Source organism: Pezoporus flaviventris, unplaced genomic scaffold (assembly GCF_033815535.1).
Source record: "Pezoporus flaviventris isolate CSIRO_AGI_PZ_B2104156 unplaced genomic scaffold, CSIRO_AGI_Pfla_v1 ptg000066l, whole genome shotgun sequence".
NCBI classification, from domain to species: Eukaryota; Metazoa; Chordata; class Aves; order Psittaciformes; family Psittacidae; genus Pezoporus; species Pezoporus flaviventris.
In genome coordinates this window covers 6,795,582-6,817,313 of record NW_026892614.1, presented here as the reverse complement: position 1 = coordinate 6,817,313, position 21,732 = coordinate 6,795,582, and the positions used below count along the sequence as shown (strand labels likewise).

General features: G+C 40.2%; 1 protein-coding gene across 1 annotated transcript; it reads right to left on the bottom strand.

Moving 5' to 3' along the window:
- Window positions 1–100: 100 nt before the first annotated feature.
- Window positions 101–10,072, bottom strand: TFB2M (transcription factor B2, mitochondrial). Its single transcript, XM_061471116.1, has 8 exons — window positions 9,634–10,072; window positions 8,581–8,669; window positions 7,574–7,727; window positions 7,031–7,179; window positions 5,793–5,882; window positions 3,667–3,729; window positions 2,731–2,882; window positions 101–1,077 (listed from the first exon to the last, which is right to left on the bottom strand). Exons 1-8 carry the CDS (start codon window positions 9,956–9,958, stop codon window positions 891–893), a joined length of 1,209 nt encoding a protein of 402 aa, XP_061327100.1. The 5' UTR covers window positions 9,959–10,072; the 3' UTR covers window positions 101–890.
- Between the last annotated feature and the right edge of the window lie 11,660 nt (window positions 10,073–21,732).

The window sequence follows — 21,732 nt, the reverse complement described above, 5'->3', positions numbered from 1 at the left end:
TTGTGGAATAGTGTGGCTAAAGAGAGAATTTTAGTAACATATGGTTTTGAAGTGATTTTGTATATATATTACACATTAAACGAATACATACTGACAAAGGTTGCAGGTAAGATGATTTTATTTTTCAAAACTGTTTATACAGAACAGAATGTTCTGGTGACTTATTTTAAGTTTAAAAACAATAAAGCCTACACGCATACAGGTGTTCACATATTGTACTGTGAAGTAGATCAGGCTCCCCAGTGTTCTCAAATTTTCAAAAGAATGAACTGTTATGACTTTCTCTCCGAGAGAGATTACAATTTTAGTTAAAAAAACTAACAAATAAAACAACCAAACCCCAAACAGCTCTCAGTTGGTGTTTTACTATGCTGTCATTACCTTGTCTTCTATTAACCCACCGCTATTGATTTATTAATATTGACTTTAGACTTCAAAGTTTTTAGATCAGGAGACAACGTAACAGGTTCAGTCATTGTAAAGACCTATGTATTTGGGGAATCTCTGAAAGGGCATTAACAATCATGAAGCACTAAAGCACAACTGCACAAATAACAGTATTTGGTCTGTTTTGTTTTTCAAATGTTGTAAATATACAGCAGTGAAACAAAAAGTTCTGTTTGAATGGTACATCCAAAAGCAGCAGGCCATTAATATGCTCCTGGAAAAGATGCAGAGTTTGTTTGTTCTAGGTAGGATTGTGATCAAGCAACTGTGAATCCATTACTTTCATTCTTTGTAGAAGGGCTCCAGTTACTTGCTAAGTTTATTTTCCTGTTTGGACAGAAAATCGTGTAGGTAACAGTATTTCTGATTTTATTTAAATCATTTCTTATCAAAGTAATCTTCCAGAAGCAAACATGATCTTCCAAAAGACAGCAGCTTTAGATTTAGAAGTTTATGTTCCTTGTATTTTCAAACACTTCATCATGCCACCAGTTTTCAGTAAATATATTAGAGCTTTGCAAAGCCTCAAAAAGACGCTTATAGTCTCCTGGGTATACGTTACGTGTTTGAGCATCTTCTGGAATTTCTAATTCTCTCAATAATTGGCTACCATTGTCCAAGCTCCATGAACTGAAACAAACAAACAAAATCATAATGGAGCATTTATCTCTGTGAAAAATTAAAGAACAAGAAACAGAACCTGAAGGGTCATTTCACTCTTTTACAGCTTCTAGAAGTTAACATCTTCCGACAACGTAAGTTATTTTCAATTTCTACTGCAAATCGGAAGAAAGCTCCGATAATAAGACATATCAATACCAAAGTCCCCAGCAGACAATACCAAACTACATAAGCTCCTTATTACAGGGTGGGTGCCCTCTCTCCGCTGCCCCAATAGCGTAAGTCAGTAACAGGCATTACAGAATAAAAAGGGATATTGTACAATACCTAAGAAGTTAAAACTAAGGTCATCTTCAACATGATTCAGTATAGCACGAGTTAGTGTGACTTACACTTCCCAGGTATTTTCTTCTATAAACACATGTATGCACTGTCTCTCCACCTACATTATTGCTATGAAAACTAGACCTTTTATAAATGTGCATATACATTAGCTATTTCCCAGACAAGAAAAAGGGGTATAAATACACAGAAGATGCACATTAGAAGCCTTCAAGGTTAGGTCCACTTCCTGGCTTAAGGATCTGATAGGACAAGGGGTAATGGCTTAAAACTTAAATAGGGGAATTTTAGATTGGATATAAGGAAGAAGTTCTTTATTGTGAGGGTGGTGAGGCACTGGAATGGGTTGCCCAGGGAGGTTGTGAAGGTTGTGAATGCTCCACCCCTGGCAGTGTTCAAGGCTAGGTTGGACAGAGCCTTGGGTAACATGGTTTAGTGGCAGGTGTCCCTGCCCATGGCAGGGGGGTTGGGACCAGATGATCTTAAGGTCCTTTCCAACCCTAACTATTCTATGATTCTATGATCTGAGTGGCAATCAGGTACACCACTGAGCTTTAGGAAAGAAACCCATTATGGCTCATTGCACTTGTCTTTGCTAAATGAGTTACCGGAATTTATTAGCTTCCCCCCCCCCCCCCCCCCTTTCTGGAAATTAACTTCCATAAACTATTACCAGAAATTAGAAATATATTCATTATTTTCATTAACAAGTTCAAATCAATGCTTTCCAGACTGCAAACACTTCCTGTTTATGGGAAACAGAAATCTACTCATCATGAAGCAAAGTGAATAGCTCCAATATAATAGCAAAAAGAATAATTTAAAGAGTTGCATAATTGGTAAATAAGTCTAAAGCCTAATTTTTTAATTAGATAACAGAAAGCCATTTGAGAACATCCTCACTCCACCTTCAATAACCTCCAGCTGTTTTCATTAGTACTACTTTGATGTTTGCTATAAACTGAAACTCTCAGCTTTTAATTTCCGCACATGCAAAACTCTTCATGACTTTCTTCTTGCAGATACATGACCTCACTTCCTTTGGAGGCACAATTACTGCACTTCTACATTCTAAATACCTGTCAAGCTTCCTGTCAAACTTCAGGGTTTTTATCATCTGTGAACAGAGGCCAGGAAAAGTCCCCAGAATATGGTATTGCAAAACCACAATCTCCTATTCTACATGTAGACAGTTACTTAAAAAAAGAAAAAAAGCTGTATTTCAACTGCAAATAACTACTGCTTTGAGAACATTATCTTAATATTTTCCCATATTTCTCTGAAGAAAAAGTATAAAAACTGTAATTCTTTCTTACTTACTTTAATCTATCAATAAGTCTAGACTTAGGTTTAGCAAGACACTGTTTCACCATGAAAACAAAGATGGGTGAATTTTTGGGATTCAAACCTCCTGTAAACAGATTTTGCTGAGGAGTCAGTCGTACCAAACATAAATGGTCATTTGGCAGCCGCTGGAAAAAAAAAAACAAAAATAAAAACACAAAAAACAACATAAGTCACTGAAAAGTCTTCTTTAAGACGGGTTTGTCTTTAGCTCAGAGTTTCATCTGTGCTAGCAGTAACATTTCTTACAGTTTTAGAAGTCTTAACAAGATGATCTCATTGGAAACAGGATTTCAAATTTTGTTCTAGAATGAAGATGCTTTGACTCCCACAACCCATAAACAATAAAGGAAACAGGAAACAAAACAGACATACTATCACTTGAGTTTTAAAGATTTAAATTTCTTTGTTGAAATAGGTAACATAGGATTGATGTGAATTTTCAAGATATTATGTGGCTTACTTTCCACTCCTCAAGTTTAGCTTTCAGACTCATACTTTTCAACAATTAACTAGTGCGTGGGATCTACACTGGACATGCAAATAACCATTTTTATCAAAACCAACAGCTTACTAATTGTGCTATTATTTGCGGTAACACTTGTTTTGTTCAAGCAGGTAGCTGTGACCCTGTCGGTCATTTCTTTTGAAAAAGATTTTACCTGTTCACGTCCTTTATGCTGTTTATTCACTGTATTTTTTTCCTTCGTGACAACATACTAGTTTATTTTAGTTTCTAAGTTAATAGCAATTCTTCACCTCACTTCTGATGCATCTACATGATGTCCTTAAGTTTTAATTAGAAGAACACATCTTTAAAACATATGTGTAACTGCTGTTATATTTTAACATTCCAATTAAAGTGGTTTAGCTGCATCTCCAACAGGAGAGACATACACACAATGATCTTACCACACTTTTCGGTATCGCCAGTCCCCCATTTTTCAAATTAGTGAAGAATGATGACCACGGTTCCTATGGGAAGGAGCAGATATGTTACAGAATTGAAGTGCTTTGCTACAATAGACTACTTCAATTCAAAGGGACCTACAATGATCATCTAGTTGAACTGCCTGAGCAATTCAGAAGTTAAAGTATTTTTGTTAAGGGCATTGTCCAAGTGCCTCTTAAACACTGTCAGGCTTGGAGATCAATTGCCTCTCTAGGAAGCCTGTTCCAGTGTTTGACTACCCTCTTGGTAATGAAATGCTTCCTAACATCCAGCCTAAATTTCCCCTGGTGCAGCTTCAAATAATTTCCATGCACGCTATCACTGGATACCAGGGAGATCAGCACCTTCCTCTCCACTTCCCCTCCTCACGAAGTTGTAGAGGACAATCAGGTCACCAGCTTGTTTAATTTCATCACCTTAATCACAGCTTGATGCTTCATCTATATAGATCCCTCTGCAATGCCTCTTGTTCCTGAAGAGAGTCAACAGCACCTCCCAGTTTGCTATCATCAGCAAACTTGATAATGGTGCATTCAAATCCTGCAACCAGGTCATTGATACTGAACAGGACATTGAACTGGACTGGCCCTAGAATTGAACCCTGAGGAACAGCACTGGTGACTGGCTGCCAAAAGATGTAGCCCCATTCACTACAACCCTCTGAGCTCTGCCCTTCAGCCAGCTCTTCACCCAACACACCATGAACCTGCTCATCCCAAAGCTGGAAACTTGTCCATAAGGATGCTGTGAGGGACAGCATCAAAAATATTAGCAAAATCCAGAAAAACTACCGTTCTTCCACTAGGTGGCTGACCTTACCACAAAAGGGTATCAAATTAAACAGGACTTTCCTTTATGAACCCATGGTGACCGTGCCTCATGATTGCATCATTCTTTAAATGCCTTTCAACAGTACCCTCTATAATCTCCGTAATTTTTCCAGTTTCTGAGGTCTGTCTAACAAGTCTGGGGTTAGTCTAACAGGGTTCTGAGCCTTCCCTCACACCTTTTTTTGTAGCCTGGAATAACACTAACGAGTCTCCAGTAAGCAGGGACCTGCCCAGATTCCCAAGACCTTTGAGAAGGGTCCTGCCATTATACCTACTTTTGCCTTCAGTACTCTGGGATGTACATGTGGCTCTCAGGCCCCGTAGACTTGGGGAGATTCAGCTGATACAGCTGGTCCCTTACAATTTCAGTGTCCACAAATGGAAAATTGCTGCTCCCACACTGGGCAGCCCAAGGTCCATCAGTATTGTTAAAGACTTCTGAAGCAAAAATCACATTAAATGCCTCTGCTTTTTCTTCACCCCTATTAGTCCGATAACAATCTTCAACAAGTACCATTTTATTCTTCAACTCCTTAACATTTATCTTAATACATACCTTGTGGTATAAGGTATTTGGAAGAAACAACAAAACTTTTAATTTTATATTAGCAAAACATTTAAGCTATGAAGGTAGATTCCTAGAAAAACATTACAAAGATAAATAAATATAAAAACCATAAAGTAAGTTAAAGTAGATGGATACATGCTCATGTTGAGGTAGAGGGACAACATAAAAAACTTTTTAAAACTAAATCATAGCATGTTTGACAAGGTAAGATAGTTACTCGCTAGCAGGAGAAGCAGGCCTGCTTGGAACATAAAAGCACCAAGACTCAAAAAAGTATACTGAATGCAGCTCAGGAAGTTGAAAGCATACATGACAGCAAAATGCAGAGGACATAAAGAGCAGGCTGTGACAGGTTGGAATAGCAATCTTCCGGTATCACACAACCCTTAATAAGACAGAAAAGACTCATCTGTTTTGCAAACATCTCTTTCTTACCTACCAGCTCCTGAGAATAAATGTTTTGTAGTACAGTGACTTCTAATGAAAATACTGACATCATAGTTAATGATGCTGCTTAAACAAAACATGACTGTTTCAGGTTTTTACATCCAAATGTTTTGGACAGCTTTCCAACTAATTTAAATGTAAAATTAGCTTCCAATTAGCTCACTATAGTAAAACAATATAAACCCTTTGCTAAAAATAAGTTCATAGCATTAGACTATGTCAGCTGGTACAAAAAACTTACCATGTGCAGTAGCTGAATTTCATATCCTAATTGACAAAGCACAGTAATTGCTTGGTAAGTCCCAGCACTCCCAGGCTTTCCTGTTAATATCTAACAAAATGGTAAAAAAAGAGCATTTTTGTTGCATAAACTAAGACTGCTTCTTTAAGCAAAATCCTTATATATAAACATTTATATAATACAAGCGCTAAAAATTCAGAGTTAAGTCTAAAATCCCAAGGTAAAGTACCATTAGGCCTCAAATACATATTCTGTGCTATTTTAGTACATCTTTCAGAACATAGGGTTAGAAAACATTATGGCAGTCTAAGTATTTTTCCACAGCAATTATTTGGATAACTGAACTGTGTAGGAATTTCCAGCTTATACTTTCCGGTCCCTTTTAAGGCAGAGAAGTTTCACAGGGAAGAGAAAAGGGGATTATGTTTTGTATAAAAACCATAACATGGGCAGAGTTATCAGCTTGCACTGATAAAGCAATATTCCCAGTAAGACACACAAGCGAAGCAAGCCAATCATTAGGTGACCTCACTGAACATTAAGCAGCTTGCACAGTCATCACCTTGATCAATATTACAGATCAGACAACTCTTAGCGCAAGAAAAACGAAAATCTCATGGTTATTCTCAAACAGGGCAAAGAGAGCAGTAATTAGCAGGAAGATTTTATTTCTCGTAATAGATTTAGAGAGTCTCATTATATGATCAACTAAAAAAACCTCAAACCAACAAACCAAAAAAAAACCCAAACAAAAAGGAACCAACAATCCCCACTAAAAGAAGGTTACGATTGCTTTTATTTAGGCACACAATAAAACCAGAAAACTTAATAAAAAACACAGTGAATGCATTAAATGAATAGTCTGCCCCGTTTGCTCAAGAATCTCGCCATTAAAACCATACCATGTAAGTGGATATTTCAGTGGTGTCCAACCTGTCATTTTGCAGAAGAATATACTTAGGACTTTCAAACTTTTTCAGTAGGGTGTTAGATATAACACAAGTTGTGTAAGCACACTGGGAAGTCTTTGCTTACTTCTAGTAACTAAAGGTCTGTGGCGCTGTATGAACTTCCCAGTTTCACAGAACTGTAAGTACAGTTCTAATGGTTTGGGACACCATAAATTAAGAACACATAACCCAGAAAGCTGCTCTGCAGGAAAAGAAATTTTCTAGCAAAACCAGTAACTTCTGTGAAGCACTACTTACTCTTTACTACCTGTGAAATCTTACACATACCTTGTACTCTTTTTCACTTATAAAGATGTTGAGTTCTGCTCTTCCGTATCTGTATATGGAACTGCATTCATACAGGGCAAAAAGATGCCTCCAAAGTATGAGCCTTTCCTTGCTTTGTGGTAAGATTCCAAAAATTCTCACAGGTGTGTCTGTATAATAGTGTGTAAAAGTATCTTCAAAATTTTGCAGTATTGACTAAACAATGTCATTAATTCTAATGCGTAAGTCACAAACAATTACGAAAACAGTCTGTCAACTCATGATGTCCAAGAACAAATACAACTCAAGCTGTAGTCAAAGTTAAGGCCAGTTTGCATTAGACTAAAATAAATAATGAAGAGAAGCATATACTGGCAATTTCATATTCCCATAAGGGTCTTTTGAAGCTATCAAGAACATAATTAAAGCTGAAATGCAAGAAATAGTATCCAATAATTCAGCATATATATTAAATATATACCTTGAGTAAATTCCAAAGATTTTGCCAAATTGCCTATGCACCCATCAAATGTATTTGTAACTTGTGTGATCATATACATGTACCTGCCCTCCAAGGAACTGCTGCTACACCCACAGTTTCAAAAAGTTTCTCAGAACATACTGCAGGTGGTTTCACTGCTCCAGTCACCAAAGGATCCAGTCTGCAGAAGTCACCGTAAATTACCTTTAATTGTCCATCCAGGCTGTTCTCTAGGGCCTGAATAAAATTAGCTTCAGTTGAAGAAATCTGGATGCAGCAACCTGTCTTCCAAAACACCCAACCCAAACACCAAAAAAAATGCTCAAGCACTACCTAAAATTGTTAGTCAGCAAGAGTTAAATCTCAAAGCTGCTTCTTACAGCTGATAAAAAATTAGCTTCCTTCATTACATGGGGCATTTTGACATTTTCATGCTCTTCAACTGCAGCTTTAAAGCACTAATTTAAATTAGTAAGATGTTCTGCAATGTGTTGCAAAAAAAGGCTACACTCAACTATGCAAACCACTGTATTTCATGATTTACAAATGGAATTCTGCCTTCCATACACGTTTTAAATCAGGTGAGAGTCTTTGGTTCCGAACTTCTACATTACAGCACCGTAACACAATCCTTCTAAGTGCAACTTCTGCAGCTGTGTCTGACCACCTATGAATCCACGCAAAGCCAAAGTAACAGGACAGTGCAACACATGTAAGTGTCTTTATGTTATCAGTCAACTGTGGGACAATAGATTAAATAATACAGTGTGATAATCAGAATAACCAAGAGTATTTTTACAGATTTCTTAAAGCTACAAACATCTTGCGTAAACATACCTACAATGACTCTGACTAGTATTAGCCTCAAATATATGCATGAAACTAACAACAGGAACTTGACTCGCGACTGTGAACTTGAATTCCCACATACCCAATGTCAAACCAACTGATTACAAAATAGTTATTTCAGATGTTACAAGTAACAATGAACAGCTAAGTCCTTTTTGATCTAACAGTTATTACACAACTGTAAGTTCATTTCTTATTTTCCTTTAAATAATAATAATGTGCTACCAAATCAAAAGCGTACCTGTAAGTTTGGAAGAAAAGCTGGGTTATTTTCTAGAGCTACCACTCTGACACCTGCATTGAGCAGAGTTCGGGTCAAGACTCCAGGACCTAAGTGAGAATAAAATAAATAAATAAAGCCATTTGAAGTGCATTTTTTTCTAAGTGTTTTTCCCAACACAACACTTGGGCAACACCACCTTCAGCAGGTGATAAACTTGTGTTTATTTAAACACACTTCAAGAGTTACAGATTTGTAAACAGCATGCCAGAGATCACCCAGTGAATTACACCAAGCACAGCACTACGATTAGATGCTGAAGAACATCAGATTCAATGTTTCAAAGATTTCTACTATTTCTTCTGCCAACTGAAATATGATTTGAAACCTTACCCATACAAACCGTACCCATATTTATTCTACAAGTAAAATACTCTCTGCAGAACTGTAAAAAAGCCCCAACATTACATACCTGCAGAGGGCTAGGTGCGTGACAGCCCCAGTCTTAGGGCATGCTTTTTACTGACAAAGTTCACCTACAAAACCTAAAACACTATCCGGACAGAAATTTACATCTGCTTACTCCACAGCAAAGCTTTAATACCAGTGACTCAGGTCTCCAGACTGAGCACTCTCTCATTCCCCCAAAGCTCTGTATAAATGGACATACACGCACGCACGCACACCCACACCACCCGCCCCAGGCACAGAGCAGTGCCACGACACTCAGACGTCCTGCCGGTCGCCAACGCCCGCCCGGGAGGGTACCAAGGCGGCGGCAGGCGCAGCCCTAGCATGGATCCAGTCCTGGAGGGCCCAGGCAGCACCATTACGCAAAGGAGCCGCCGGAAGTAACGGGAGCAGCAGGGCCCCGTTCCCTCAGGACCACCACTCCTCGCGACCCTGGGACAACAGCCCAGGGGCCCGTTACCGCCGGTGGCAACCGCGGCAGCTCACACTGACCCCGCAAGGTCACCGGGACACGCCGAGCAGCGCCTCGTCCCGGCGGCCCCAGAGCGGCTCACCGCCGGAGGTCGGCGGGAAGAGCGCGACCGCAGCCTCGCGGCAGCTTACCGGACCCGCACTCGAGCAGGACAGGCTGGGAGCCGGGGCTGGCTCCGCTCTGCAGGCAGCGCTGCACCGTGCGCGCCAGCCGCGGGCAGGCGATGAAGCGGCGGACTGTGACACCGGTATGCTGCACCTCCTGCACCAGCCGTTCCGCCTCCGCCGCCTCCGGCACCCTGAGGCCCGGGCTCGGCCAGTGCCCTGCCGCCCGCCTCGCAGTCACCCAGCACGGCGGCAGCCCGCGCAGCAGCGGCCGCAGCCCTGCCGCCAGAGCCGCTGCCAGGAGGCGGCGGCAGCAGCCCGCGGCGCCCGGCGGCACCGGGCCTGCCAGCATCGCCACGCTGCCGATCCCACGCTAGCGAGCACCGGGAGGGCGATTGCCGCGGCAACGGGAGCGTCACTTCCGCCTCTCCCCGGCCTCTCTAGCGCTCTTCCGCTCTATCGTCGGAGGTCTCTTGTCCAGCCGCCCTCTCTATGGTGCCAGCCCTGCACCGCCGGGAGCTTGCGGCAGCGGCGGCGACGCGGTGTGGCGGGATCGTCCCCTCATCTCCACGCCATGCCGAACGGCGGCTCCCGGACGCCCGAGCCACGACGGGGCTGAGGTGAGCTGGCAGGGTCTGAGCCGCAGCCAGAGGAGGGGATGGAGAGATGTTTACCCTGCTGCCGCCTTCCGGAGAGTACCGGCGGGTGAGGGCCGCCGGGCGGGCGGCGGGAGGGTGCCGAGCCCCTCGTGTCGCCGGGAGACACGGTGAGGTCGGCACCTTCCCGGCGGCGGCGAAGCTCCGACGTGGGGCGAGCAAGGGAGCGAGCGCGGGAGGCAGGGGGAGGCCGGCGCGGGCGGGCTGAGCTGAGGTGAGCCGAGCCGAGCCGAGCCGAGCTCTCTGCCCGCCTCAGCCGGGATGTCAGGTGCTGGCGCTGCGGTTCCTCCACCCAGAGTGGTGCCCCGGGGCAGGCCGGGGAGGTCAGACGTGTGGCTGTGATTGGCCGCTCCGGCGCAGGAGGCTTCGGCTGGGCGGCGATGGAGCGACGTCTGCTCGGCCGGTTGGTGGAAGTCCCAGGAGCTACGTATTTAGTTTGAGGTTTGCCTGGGTGTTCATGGGCGTCTTTGATCCTTCAGCAGCTAAATAGTCACTTCGGGACTCGGTGCTTTGTATCGCCCGGCCGCCTCAGCAGGTGCAGCATCCTGCTGCAGCGCATCTCCGACATCATCTTTGTCGGCTTACTTCTGCCCCATACCGCCTTGCAGTTGCGGTTTAGGTAAACCCGGTAATTCGGTAGCAGCGACGTTGTCCTTTCAACAATCTCCTTAATGCCTTAACGAGAAATAAGTTTAGGACTGTCTTCAAAGTGTTTTCATGTTCTGCAAAACTAGAGCTCTTCCTTCAGGGATGCTGTGCTGAACCCCGTCGGTGGCAGGTAGGTAGCTGCGGTGTGAGACGGGGAGAGAGACTCTTCCCGAAGGTGTTTCCCTGCTCCCTGCCTAGCTTGTGCAGGAGGCAGGAGTGACCTGACAATCACAGAGTATACTGGTCTTCAAATTAACGGCTCAAAAATAGGCTTTCTATATGAGTTTGTACAAATAACTTAATTTCTTATATCTCTTTTCTCTGTTTGTAAAGTGAGAAAGTGATATGTGCCTACTTACTAAACAAAGTCATTTTGTTTGACGTAGCTTTATTAATCAGAACCTGGGATGGAAAACTGGGTCTTTGCTATTCTCTGTTTTGCAGATCTTAACGTGGCATGAAGAGGTGCTGGGCTGAATTTAAGAAAGATTGCAAATGTCGAGTGCAGCACTTCTTCATATCTACAATTTATTTTTAAATACTCGGATCGTTTACACTGAGTGCTGTAATAGTCTACCCCGTGTCTTAAGGGAAAAGGACAGACTGTTGTGAAGCGATACACCTCAGTCCATTTTTAAACTGGGCGTTGTTTTTAATAGCTTTTCTCCTCTCTAAGTAGTCTGATAATTCAGTAATTCGTAGGACTTTTAGAACATTGAGCAGAACTTGATTTTCGTAGACCAAGTATTTAGTAATGTCCCAGTTCAGCAGTCCTTATCAAATTTTGTTGATAGCTGTGGCCACAGAAAGGTTAGGTACAGTTGCTATATTACCATGTAGCATTCAATGTATTTTTAGGTTAATTAAAGAATTTTGGAACTTTTTGTTGGTAGTCAGCTCAGGAGTGTTGTGTTGTGTGAATGGGCTGTTGAGCCTAATTGAGATTGCTCAAAGGAGTGTTTGCTAAGTAGAGACAGAGTGCCCTGACAATTCTTCATACACTTAGAAGTGATACAGTTTTCTTCATATTTTTATTTACTTCAGCTTAGCACTTGGCTGCATTGAACCATAGATCTCTATAGGATAGATTTATGATCCTTTATTCCCTTGCTCCTTCCCTCTAGAACTGCCAGATATATACTGAATCCTGCACGCATAAAGGGCTATCTCCTTCTGACCTGGTCATTATCTTTGAGAAACTGTTGAAACCTTAGGAAAATGGTAAGTTTTGGACTTTTTTTTGTTCAGAAATTACAGTGCAGCCAACTTAATACATTTAAGTGTATCCCAAGGACATCTGAACAGTTATCGTTAAGTTAATGGCTGATTGTAGCATATATTTTCTACTTTAATCTAGTTATTGCCACATGCAAATATTTGAATTTACGGTCTTACCTCATAGAGCCTATGTCCTTGTAATTTAAGTGCATTGTTGATTGCTCTGAAATGAGTGTTTCCTCCTAATTATTATTTTTGAACTAAATCAGAGAAAGAATCAAAAGGGTTACCTGTTTGATTGGATTCCAGCCTATGCTTGAACCAGAACAGCTTAAACAGCTTATTAGTTGTATGGGACAAAAAGATAAACAAAGAGAAATTTTTCTTCTCGGTGGTTCTAAATGTCTTGTGCTTTTATTTGGTTCTATTGAAAGTTGGTGGTGTTTTTTTTTAGGTTAATATGAAAGCATTAGTATTATTTTGCTATGTATTAAGCACTTATCCCTAGTTAATACTGAGAAGCATTTCTAAGGGGGAAGATTGCAATAGTACATTAATTTTGATCTCAGTTTTTGAAACTCTTATGCCCATACTTTGCTTTATGTGCACATTCAGTAGAATTCCCATCTTGCATAAAAGAACTCCCAAGAGGTATGTAAATGGAAATTTGCAGGATCATAATTTTTCTTGTCCTGGTAGTGATATTTGTCATTAGAATGTCCTAATTGGCTCAGAATATGGAATAAGTTCATTAGTGTATAAATGCTTCAGAAACTCATTATCTTTCTATTTTATTCACCATATCCCATTTTATCATTGACCTATTGTAAAATTTATGATTCACTCTCAATATTGATATTTTTTTTTTGTTATACATGTATTGAAAACCTTACCTGTTATTAAATACTACCTCTAATGTGAATTTTTTAAAAAGCTTACAACAGAACTGATGTTCAGAAAAAGAGCTGAAAGTATCACTTCTGTGTATTAGCTTCAGCACTGTGAAAATAAAACAACCTTCTATGTGCTTGAATTGGCAGAAGCATCTCTTTGTGGAGATGCAGGATGTCACAGAATCATTGTTTTCACTAATTTTATTCAGCATACTTCAATAATCTTATAATACCTTGGAGAGTGAACAAGGAAAATAGTCGGAGTTGTAAGAGTTTTCTTCAACTTAAGTGCTCTAAGTGCTGTGCACTCAGAAAAACCATCTCTAGGCAGAACTGGATTTTAAAAATCAGTCTGAGAATTGCTTCATTCTTTTGTCCTGATCCCTTGTCATCGCTGCCCCCAACTCCAAACCCATACATGCACAAAGGAAGTGTCCCAAGAACTGAAGTAACATTTAATGCTATGCCACAATCTAGTTTGAGATCCAGTAAGTTTGTAACCTGTGGGTTTTATTGGACGTCTTCCTTCAAAGTGAAAACTGGTCTTTATAATGAAGTCAGCAATTTTGCATTTAGAGCTGCTATGCTCAACAAACCTCAACTTACTGCTTTTCTGTGTCTGATCTGTTGATGAAAAATGGCTGGACACTTTGACTTGGGGATGGTGGTGGGAGAGTTTTTTATGCTGTTTGACCAAGCTATTAGTAGTAAGGGAAAGTTCTTTGGAATCCAGCCTGCGCCATGTGACAGTGTAGCTTGCAGCCTAGTGCTGAAAACCTGATTAATACAGAATTACTGTCCATTAAAAGTGAGCAGATGACTGGAGAGTCGGTGCTCAGGTACTAATTAAGTGGAACTATTAAGTTCACCTTTGAGCTGGTTTCTGAGCACCAGGTGTATGGTCATGTTTGTTAATATGAGCTTATTTAAAAAAAAAAAAAATCAAACCACTCCTCCTTTGCTGTTTTTCTGATATAATAACATGCTGTTTAATACGAAAGGGTTGACTTTGCAGCCTTACAAATATTGCAGCAAAGTTCACAGCTGACAAAAGAGCCTTTCAGCACAAAAATACACATTTTTAATTGAGCCGGTGGCTTGAATCCTGTCCCTACCAATGCTGATAACAGTGTCCATGTCTTATTGCTGCTTAGTGTTCATTATAAGGGAAAATATTTTTGACATTTTCAGTGGAGAGGCAAAGGGTTCTGTGGTGTGAAGACTGTTTCATAAGCTGTGTATTGTGAGGCATTTTGGCAGGGGTACAAACTTTCTCACTCTGTGCTATATCTGTTCTCTGTATAAAGAGAAACTCAATCCCTAGGGCTATCAATCTGGTGTCTTACATCAGCACTAACCTTACTGCAGGTGTTATTTGTGTGCATGTAAAAAAAAAGTGGTATTAGACCTTTGTGGACAGGAGTAAAAAACATTAAAATAGGTGCGTCTTCTGTTTACTTCTCTCAGAACTTCTCTTCATTTAATTCTGACAAGTACATTCAGCTGATTCAAATTCACTCAGCCCGTGTTTGTATTAAGTCATAAGTCTTTATTTTGACAATGTCACCTTGCTCAAGAGCTTGTCATGCTAACATTTTTTTTTTAACTTTTTTACTTATTTATCTGCTTACTGTAAAAGTGTGATGTGTTTGAAAGTGTATTGCTAACTCATAAGGAAAGTGTAGGACAAAAACTGTATTGTGTCAGATATTTCTGTTGGCAAATTTTGGTGTGCTTCATGCTTGCTGTTTAGGAGCATGAACTTTTTTCTGCTGTTGTTCCAATACACCACTCTGTCTGTCCAAACTGAATTGCTAACATGTGGCCTTATAAATGTGAGCTTTGACACTGCTCTGTCCGTGGAATTCACTTATTTTTCCTGGTTTATTTTATTTGTAAAAAAAAAAAAAAAAAAAAAAACTACACTGCATGGCAAATTGAGATTACTTCAAAATAACTTCAGGATTAAAATCAAACAAACAAAACCAGCCAACCAAAAAACCCCCCAAAAAAACCTTAATCCTGGTATTTGTTTTATCTTGTAATACGAGCATGTTAGGAAGATTTTTAGGTTCACTTGATGAATATGTCATTGAAATAATATAGAAATTTGTAGTGTACATTTTGGAGGTTCTTTACTAGTGGTTAGAACTTGGAATTTTGTGTGGTTTTAGCCTCAAAGTGAGGGAAGGATGACCTAGCCACTTTAGAGACAACATTTCAGCTGGACCCACAGTACAGTTCAGGTGGTGTTGGTTCTGTTGTTACAGTGTTACAGTTGACTAATGGCAAAACAAACAAATGGGGGAGCATCTGTGCTGAAACATACAAGTTTATAAATTGTTCAGTAATACCTTGTGTCTTCATTCATGTCGTTATGCAATAAAGTGACATTCACAGTGGAGAGCATACGCATTTGATCCCAAGAAGATTTTATGAGAGCTGGCATATAAAATTACCCTTTATTCAATGTTGGTTTGATAGCTGCTTAGTTTCTTATCTGTATTTCTCTTTTTCTCATGGAAGACTATTAAAGTCTACTATCTTAGCACTAAAATATGACATCATTAGTAAAGGAGAAAAAGTAATCACTGTCTCAATAAGCTGTAAATCTCCCCGTGTTTTGGTATCATTTGAACTATCTCAGTTTGGGTGTTAAGTGAAATGAGTTTTGACCTTCGTGCAGTACTGATGCTAGCTGTTATTAGTGTTTGTAATATTTGAGATTTTCAAATGGGAAGGTGCTTTTTTAATGGAAACTGCAACTTAAGGTAGCCTTGATAAAAATTTTCAGTTTATGGGCTCAGGTATTACAAACATACATTCAAATTCTAATACAAAACATGGTAACTGTGTGCTTCAGAAAACTTCTCCAAAGTCTATTCATCAAATGTGTAAATTATTAGAGACAGCTAATGTACAGCCAGCATCTACTTAACACAGAGCAGAAATTAATTGCCTTCACTTCATGCTGGAAAGAGGAGAGTTGAAACAGCACTCAAGGCTAAACTCACTAGTGGGTTTAAGTAGTCACAGCTTCATTAACAAGTCAAGTTATAGCAGTGGTAAATTTTGTGGGGACTGTGATTCATTTAACGTAAGTCCCTTCCAGTTTATACGTGCTTGAGGTCTCAGTCATGCATTTAAGCACAAAAAACTTGATCAAATTTGAGTGTCTGTTTTGTACCTCTTTAAAGTTCTTGTGTGGTCCGTCTTGTCAAAATATCAATTTCACAGTCTTTTAAATGTATTCTTCTTTGTTACATCTCCATGAAACAAAGCAGTATTTTGTAGTTGAGAAATGCATTAAAGATGATATATCAGTTTGACAGACTTCACACAGGAGTTTCAGAGCAAAGAAAGGATTTAATCGCAGTCATATTTGTATCTGACACTGGATAATGTCAAAACTAGACCATCCTTCCCTTGTGAAATGGAAAACCAACTGATGCAACATTTTCATAAAGCTTCTGGGTTTTATAATGATGGCAATTACTGAAGCTCTAACCATCAGCTGTGTTCTTAATCAACCTTCTGGTTGAACCTGCAGTTTTGATAACAAAGGGACCACAAATATGTAATACTTGAATACAATAATTGTTTCATAAATTTTATGGATAGAGAAATCATGGCAGTCAGGTGAAGTTCCCAATGACTGGAAAAAGGGAAATATAACCCCCGTTTTCAAGAAAGGGAAAATGGATGATCCGGGGAATTACAGACCAGTCAGTCTCACCTCTGTGCCTGCCAAAATCCTGGAGCAGATTCTCCTGGAAGTCATGCTAAGGCACATGAAAATCAACAAGGGGCTTGGTGACAGCCAGCATGGCTTCACTAAGGGGAAATCCTGCCTGACCAATTTGGTGGCCTTCTATGATGGGGCTACAGAACTGGTGGACAGGGGTAGAGCAGCTGATGTCATCTACCTGGAGTTGTGTAAAGCGTTCGACACTGTCCCACACGACATCCTTGTCTCAAAATTGGAGAGACATCAATTTGATTGATGGACCACTCGGTGAATAAAGAACTGGCTGGATGGCCACACACAAAGAGTTGTGGTCAGTGGCTCAGTGTCCGGCTGGAGACCAGTAACGAGTGGTGTCCCTCAGGGATCGGTGTTGGGACCGGTCTTGTTCAACATCTTTGTTGCTGACATGGACAGTGGGATTGAGTGCGCCCTCAGCAGGTTTGCTGATGACACCAAGCTGTGTGGTTCAGTTGATACCCTGGAGGGAAGGGATGCCATCCAGAGGGACCTCAATACACTTGTGAGGTGGGCTGATGCCAACCTCATGAAGTTTAACCATGCCAAGTGCAAGGTCCTACACCTGGGTCGGAGCAATCGCAGGCACAGCTACAGGTTGGGCAGAGAAGTGATTCAGAGCAGCCCTGCGGAGAAGGACCTGGGGGTGTTGGTTGATGAGAAAATGAACATGAGCCACCTTCAGTGTGCACTCGCAGCCCAGAAAGCCAACCGTATCCTGGGCTGCATCAAGAGGAGCATGACCAGCAGGTCGAAAGAGGTGATCCTGCCCCTCTACTCTGCTCTTGTGAGACCTCACCTGGAGTATTGTGTGCAGTTCTGGTGTCCTCAACATAAAAAGGACATGGAACTGTTGGAACAAGTGCAGAGGAGGGCCACGAGGATGATCAGGGGACTGGAGCACCTCCTGTACGAAGAGAGGCTGACAAAGTTGGAGCTGTTCAGCCTGGAGAAGAGAAGGCTGCGTGGAGACCTCATGGCAGCCTTCCAGTATCTGAAGGGGGCCTATAGGGATGCTGGAGAGGGACTCTTCATTAGGGACTGTAGTGATAGGACAAGGGGTAATGGGTTAAAACTTAAACAGGGGAAGTTTAGGTTGGATATAAGAAGGAAATTCTTTCCTGTTAGGGGGGTGAGGCACTGGAATAGGTTGCCCAGGGAGGTTGTGAATGCTCCATCCCTGGCGGTGTTCAAGGCCAGGTTGGACGAGGCCTTGGGTGATATGACTTAGCGTAAGGTGTCCCTGCCCATGGCAGGGAGGTTGGAACTAGATGATCTTAAGGTCCTTTCCAACCCTAACGATTCTATGATTCTATGATTTCCATTCTGTTTATGGTTGTTTCTGGCCTTGATATGATTTAGGACCTAACTGAATAGTTCGACCATGCTAATTTTATTTGTATTGATGAGGGCTGTAAAACTTGCTTATCTCTCAGGTGTAAGTTATGGAATTCAATCTCACTATGAAATTCAACTGTCAGAAAGTCTCGAACACTCTTATCTATTCAGGTGGGCAATTTTTAGACTGTTGCCTTTTTAGACATTAGATAATTGAAGATGACCCTTGCATCTTCTTTCAAGGGACTGTATTCTGTAATTTCTGCCTTTTTATATGTGTTTCAAGTTGCTACCTGAAATCGCAAGAGATTTCAGATTGTTGTCCTTTTTTCTTAGTTACTTCTCATGAGGTAGTAGGATGTATCAGCTTTCTCAGGTCCCAGTAAAAGTAAAGATTTGGATGAAAGTGAGCTGAACTGATCAGTTCTCGTAAAAAATAGTCTATATTGATTTGCCAGACTTTTTAGTTTGATTGGTTTGGGGGTTATTGAGGGGTTTTTGTTTGTTTTAGCTTTTATTTGGGTTTTTGTTTTGTTTTTTTTCTTTTTTCTTTTTCTGTTTGTTTTTTTTTTTTTTGGGGGGGGGGGGGGAGGGATTCATAAGAAAAAAGTACCTATCCTAGAAAAGAAACATAAATTTATCTATTAGGAAGTTTTTAATAAATGTTTTTGTAATCAAACTTGTGCACATGTTCTGAACTGTAACAACAGTCTGGAAGTTGTTCAATTAGAAGGAAAATGTAAAAATCAAAAAAGGCAAATTACTTATTGTAAGTCTTAAAAGGCGATTCAACCATCTCAAGACAGGACCAGTTACTCATAGGTTATTCCTGACCAGTGTTTCTCAGGACTGTTCATAAATGTACTGCAGTGATGGGAGTTACCCATCCTCCTAAACCAGTCTGTTCTACTGCCTTTCTACCTCTATCACCTGGTGTTTTGCTGCAGACAAGAACAAAAAATGAATACTCCAAATGGTGAGGTCCCCTTTAATTCTTACACTATTCAGTGAAATGTATACTAGTGAAGCTTGAAACTCAAAACTTTCCAGACACTTGGGCAACTGATCATTGTGTATTTGAACTGCTGGAAAAGAGCTTGTGTGAAATTTTCATCAGAATTCTGTCATATGTTCCAATGAAAGATCCCGTTTGTTCCCAGGCAAACTTCTTGTAATTGACTGCTGGCTGAAACATATTTTTATAGTCATGTTAAATGTGGAAGAATAGATTATGCCTGGCAATATGTGCTTATCATTGTTTGTTAAGGCTGTAGGCATAAGCAGTATGACTAGGAAGTTTAGAAGTTGAAAATAGCATGTGGCACTTCCTCTCAAAACCTCACTATTCCTGCTGTTTACAGATGTAAAGATCATTATGCCACTGCCACTTGAGAAATGTCACTTCAATGTCAGAAAGTGCCAAACCACCAAAATATGCATGCTCAGGCATTTTCGTACATTCAGTGAAATCAGGTAAACTGTTCCTGCATCTGAATACTTCTTGGAGGACAACAGACTGAACATGTTTGAAGAGACAGACCTCCTAAACAATGTATGTGACACAAAGGCAGAGAAGACATACAAAGTTATTTTTACCCCTGGTACCTTATTTCAAAGCCAAACATAGGGCAAATGGAACAGTCAGGAGGATGTTAATGAGATTCTGTCATCACAAGGCCATCTAGTAAGGGGATTGTTTGTAAGACTATCTTGTGAAATGATAAATACTAATGAGTCCGTGTTCTAAGATAGCACAACAGCATGGTAATTTTTTTCTGCAGAGATGTCAGGTTGGAAGTATACACATAAATACTTGTATTTCCTTCTGCTTAGAAACAGCAGCATTCCAGCCATTAAGTGTTGCACATAAAACACAATGCAGAGCAGAATTCTGCTAGCTGGAAGTGGTCTGTCTTTGTAAGATGATTATAGCTAAATGAATTGCCTACATTCTTTACCTACTGTCTTGTTCCTTCTGCAGCGAATTGTGTGATGGTTAAGTATGTCTTCAACAACTAGGACATTTTTTTTTCTTGGCTGTAGTGAGGCAAGGGCACTCTGAAGCAATCTGGTGGTAATATTCCAGGTTGGTTTAGGTGCATCTTGGCTTCCACCTCAGCAGAAACAGTGAGCAGTTGCAGAGAAATTGCACTTGCACTTTCTCAAAAGAGCGTACGGGCTTTTTGTTTATTAGCTCCTGTAATAGCATAGGAGGTATTGCCCTTTTTCTTGCAAGCTAATGAAATGTAATGGTATGTTGTATGTAGTTTTAAGATAGTGCTATATAGCTACTCAGTCATCTAGTTTCCTCTTTATTGATTCATTTTGTTAGTATATGTAATCATAAAATGAAATCAATGTTCTTCCTTGTATACAGAAATTAGTGTGCAATAATAATAATTTGCAGTACATGTTTTGATTTTGTATGCCCATGATGGTTGTCACATTGTATTAATTTGTAAAAGAATACTTATCAATATTAAATGAGATACTAACATTTAAATGTAGTCTTCTAATGTATCTTTACACCAACTATCAGAAAGATCAACAGGTTTATTCTATTTAAGAAATATATGGGTTAGGTTCCTCCATTATTTAAATTTCAGTGTTTCTACAGTTTTCCTTTTTTGTTCTATTGGTAAAAGCACCAGCTCTGTAAAGATAAGGGTTTTTAAAAGTCCTGTTTCCTTTTCGCAGAATCAGGTTGAATTTCTCTTTCCTCTAGGACTTCTGAAGCTGCTTGTAGTTTAAGCAAACAAACAAGTAAAACCCTGCAACAATGAAGAAAATGAATCTTCCTTAATCCTAGATACTATCTATTTTACCTGTTCTTAAACCTGAAACTTGCTTAATTTGTCTTTTGAAAGGATGAGGATTCCACAAATCTCTACACATCTGTTTGGTTGTTCATATGACAGCCTTTTCTAAGCTGAATGACTGTTACCACAGATAGTGCTGTCCCTTTTCTCTCCAAAATTCTTGCCTCACTGTGATCTAGGTTTTCTTATTTGTGTGCATCTTGGTTTGTGTATATTGTGCACAAACAGAAATAGATGGCTGTATTGATTAATGTCTGCTAGGACATAATGAATTCTCTTGTGCCTGTAACACTTGCTGTATTATATCTCAGGAGAAAAAAAAACCTTGGACTCGCAGTCAGTTTTCTGTTTGGTATCTCTTTGAGATGCTTTTCATCAGAACAGAATGACTGGTTAATTCGTATTTCATATAGATGTCCCTCATTTATTCTAAAAGATACAGTGTGTTCTGTTTGTCTTAGTGAATTTTATGTTATGCCTTTTTGGAGCACTTATTGCTACAATTAATTTTGAATTAAATCCTCAAAAATAGTGTGTCTGCAGATTTTATATATTTATTGTGTTTTATCACTGAAGTTAATGAAAAGATTGAGTAGAGGCAACACCAGGAACCTGTCTGAAATATCTGATCAATTCAAACAGAGCAATATAGGTGATGTAATGGGGAAGCTGACTTTTGAAGAAATAAGACTTAAATCTGCGTAATTAACATAGAATAATTGAGTGGCATGAGAATGAGAGAGGGAAAACAGTGTCTTTGGAACAGGAGCTATATGAAGACAGTCAAATAA

What these genes read in the sequence shown, in the direction of transcription:
- TFB2M (XM_061471116.1), bottom strand. Translation starts at nt 9,958, where the DNA reads ATGCTGGCAGGCCCGGTGCCGCCGGGCGCCGCGGGCTGCTGCCGCCGC. An exon ending in CTTTTCTTCCAAACTTACAG is followed by an intron (nt 7,728 to 8,580) that starts GTACGCTTTTGA and finishes AATTTTATTCAG; the next exon opens with GCCCTAGAGAACAGCCTGGA. An exon ending in AGCAGTTCCTTGGAGGGCAG is followed by an intron (nt 7,180 to 7,573) that starts GTACATGTATAT and finishes ACTATTATACAG; the next exon opens with ACACACCTGTGAGAATTTTT.